Source organism: Nestor notabilis, unplaced genomic scaffold, assembly GCF_000696875.1.
Source record: "Nestor notabilis isolate BGI_N333 unplaced genomic scaffold, ASM69687v1 scaffold12976, whole genome shotgun sequence".
Lineage (NCBI taxonomy): Eukaryota > Metazoa > Chordata > Aves > Psittaciformes > Psittacidae > Nestor > Nestor notabilis.
This window is the reverse complement of record NW_009933389.1, coordinates 32,034-34,811: the sequence shown is the minus strand read 5'-3', so window position 1 is coordinate 34,811 and position 2,778 is coordinate 32,034. Positions and strand designations below refer to the sequence as shown.

The 2,778-nt window shown below is 47.8% G+C and overlaps 1 protein-coding gene across 1 annotated transcript; it reads left to right on the top strand.

Annotated features, from left to right (window-relative positions):
* The first annotated feature begins 710 nt into the window (after nucleotides 1–710).
* Nucleotides 711–1,820, top strand: LOC104407548 (putative P2Y purinoceptor 10). Its single transcript, XM_010016863.1, has one exon. The coding sequence runs from the start codon at nucleotides 711–713 to the stop codon at nucleotides 1,818–1,820; it is 1,110 nt and encodes a 369-aa protein (XP_010015165.1).
* The last annotated feature ends 958 nt before the right edge of the window (nucleotides 1,821–2,778 follow it).

Sequence of the window (2,778 nt, the reverse complement as noted above, 5' to 3'; positions counted from 1 at the left end):
GTTAGAAGGACCAGCAGAGCAGCTGGCATGTGTTTGGCCAGCTATTAGCTTATAAATCCAGCCTTAAATCTGGAGCCAGAGCTCCGATTGATCTGTCTGCACCTCTTCCACTGGCCTCTGCTCTGGTCAGCTGCCTGCCAGCACCATCGTTTGCTGATGCTAGTAATTGCCCTCGCTGCTGATTATATCAGATTTCTGCATGGATCAAAAAAGACAGTACTGAGATCCATTTAAAGTCCCTATTTACAGCCCCACTAAGATTGCTTGTAACATAGAGAGCACCAGTTTGATGGGACACAGAAAACTACGTGTAATAAACATGGTCCTGAAAAACCCCCAGGGAGGTAGCATTCTGGCATTAGCAATAAAGAGATTAATGTTATGGAGCTCAATTGCAATGTGACTAATTGTGGCATCACCTTAGAGGGTGACAGGGTACAAAATCCTGCCAAGCACATCCAAATGGAGCTGTGTGGAATATGCCCGGAGTTGCTGCCTGTAAGTGGGGCTTACGCCCTTTCCAACACACACTCCGCCTTGCACATACACCTACACACACACTGTACACACAACTTACTCTTCTGTACTGAAGTGCATTTACTCCATGTGGGAAAATACTGGAGTTTTTGGCTTTACAGAATCTGGTTTTACTCCTTACAGAAACTCTCTACCTGCCTTAATCGCCCCATGAGGAAAGAGACTCAGCTGAGATGGAGAGCAACACATCCTTCGGGAACTGTACTGATCCCCAGATGTCCTTTCAGTCCACCCTATATGCCACCACATACACCCTCATATTCATCCCTGGCCTCCTGGCAAACAGTGCTGCACTGTGGGTCTTGTGCCGCTTCATCAGCAAGAAAAGCAAAGCCGTCATTTTCATGATCAACCTGGCTGTTGCTGACCTGGCTCACGTCCTCTCACTGCCCTTACGGACGTATTACTACATAAACCACAGCTGGCCGTTTGGAAGCTTTCTGTGCCAGGTGTGCTTCTACCTGAAGTATCTCAACATGTATGCTAGCATTTGCTTCCTCACCTGCATCAGCATCCAGCGGTACCTCTTCCTCCTGCATCCCTTCAAAGCCAATGACTGGAAGCGGCGGTACGATGCAGCCATCAGTGCTGCTGTCTGGCTCTTTGTTGGGGCAGCATGTTTACCCCTGCTTGTAGTGAGGAGTCCGACCTTGTCCAACAGCATAAACACATGCTTCTCAGACCTGGGGGTGAAGCAGCTGAGCCCAGGAGCCTCCATTGCACTGGTGACAGTAGCAGAGCTGTTTGGGTTTGTCATCCCCTTCAGCATCATTGCTTGCTGCACTTGGAAGATGTGGCAGTCCCTGCGGGAGGGCCCAACTCAGCTGCAAAACACCAGTGAGAAACAGAAGGCTTTGCGCATGGTCTTGATGTGTGCAGCCGTCTTCTTCATCTGTTTCACCCCCTACCACATCAACTTTCCTTTCTTTATGATGGTGATAGAGAACATCATCCAGGACTGTGCTATTCACAAGAGCACACTCCGCTTCCACCCCATCTCCCTCTGCCTGGCGAGCCTCAACTGCTGCCTGGATCCGGTCCTCTACTACTTCATGACCTCTGAGTTCCAGGACCATCTGCTGCGCCACAGCTGTGTCACCCTGCGAGCTTGGTTCACACGCCGCAGGAACCTCTCCATCGCCAAAACCGGCCACGACATTCGCATGAAGAGAAACCTTCCAAGTCTCAAGTTTTTGTCTCTTCCAAAGTTCTTTGGCCGAATAAACAGCATGGAAATCCCCGCCATGCCACCTGATGAGCTTCTGTTGGAGTCTATCTCTTGAAGAACATAAGCCAGTTCCTGTCCCTGTAGGTGCTTCTCATAGCTTGAGTGAAGATTATGTTAGGTCTCCAAATATGTCATTACCCTTGAGTGCAACAGATGCCAGGATCTGACCTAGAAGGACATTTGAATGCAAAAGACTTGCTGGTTGATTTGTTGCTGCTGGGGACTCTTGGTCTTACATAGTTCTCTGTTGTGATGTTAAAGTACCCAAAACAGCTGTCATGATGTCAGTAATTCCCCTTGCTGAACTGCAGCCAGGTTCAGGTCCCTTGTTTCTCTTGTTTGAGTGCTTCTACATACTTGCCATTTGTTAAAATCCTTCTGAATCCTGAGTTGTAAGCAGGCAGCTCAGCCTCAGCACAGCCTGGGCAGGTAGCACTGGGGGAGTTTCGGACCCCAACTGCAGATACCTGTGGCTTAAAGCTTGCTCTGTGCTCACACGAGGATACAGATGAGGACAGTTCATTATCTCCATGTAAACTGAACCTCTTCTCATTGCAAAAACATCAATCACCTGGAGCTAATCTAGACTGTAATGCTATAACTTTACCAACATATATCAAGCAAAGAGTATTAACCTAAATTCACATCAGTGTTGAAGGGAGTTTTCAAGCAAACTGGGCTCAGCTCCCACTACTGAAAAAGGCACCCAGAGCCAAGCAAGGGAGTCTGCCTGGCTCCTGGGAGTTATGGAATGCTCAACTGATTATGGGGGGATGAATACTTGGAAGACAGACAATGACTGGATATGCCATGGAAAAAAAGAGGAAGGATGAAGGATGTCTCCCAGAGTACATTTACTTGCAGAGACCCAGGACAAGCCACAGAAGGGAGGACTAATAGTTGGTGTTGCCATGTCTTGTGTTGTTATTAGAAGTCTTGTGTTATTTGGCATTTTGCTAAAGCCTGTGGTTGAAGATTAAGATGTTATCCAAGACTCTCAGTTTTGCTTTAAA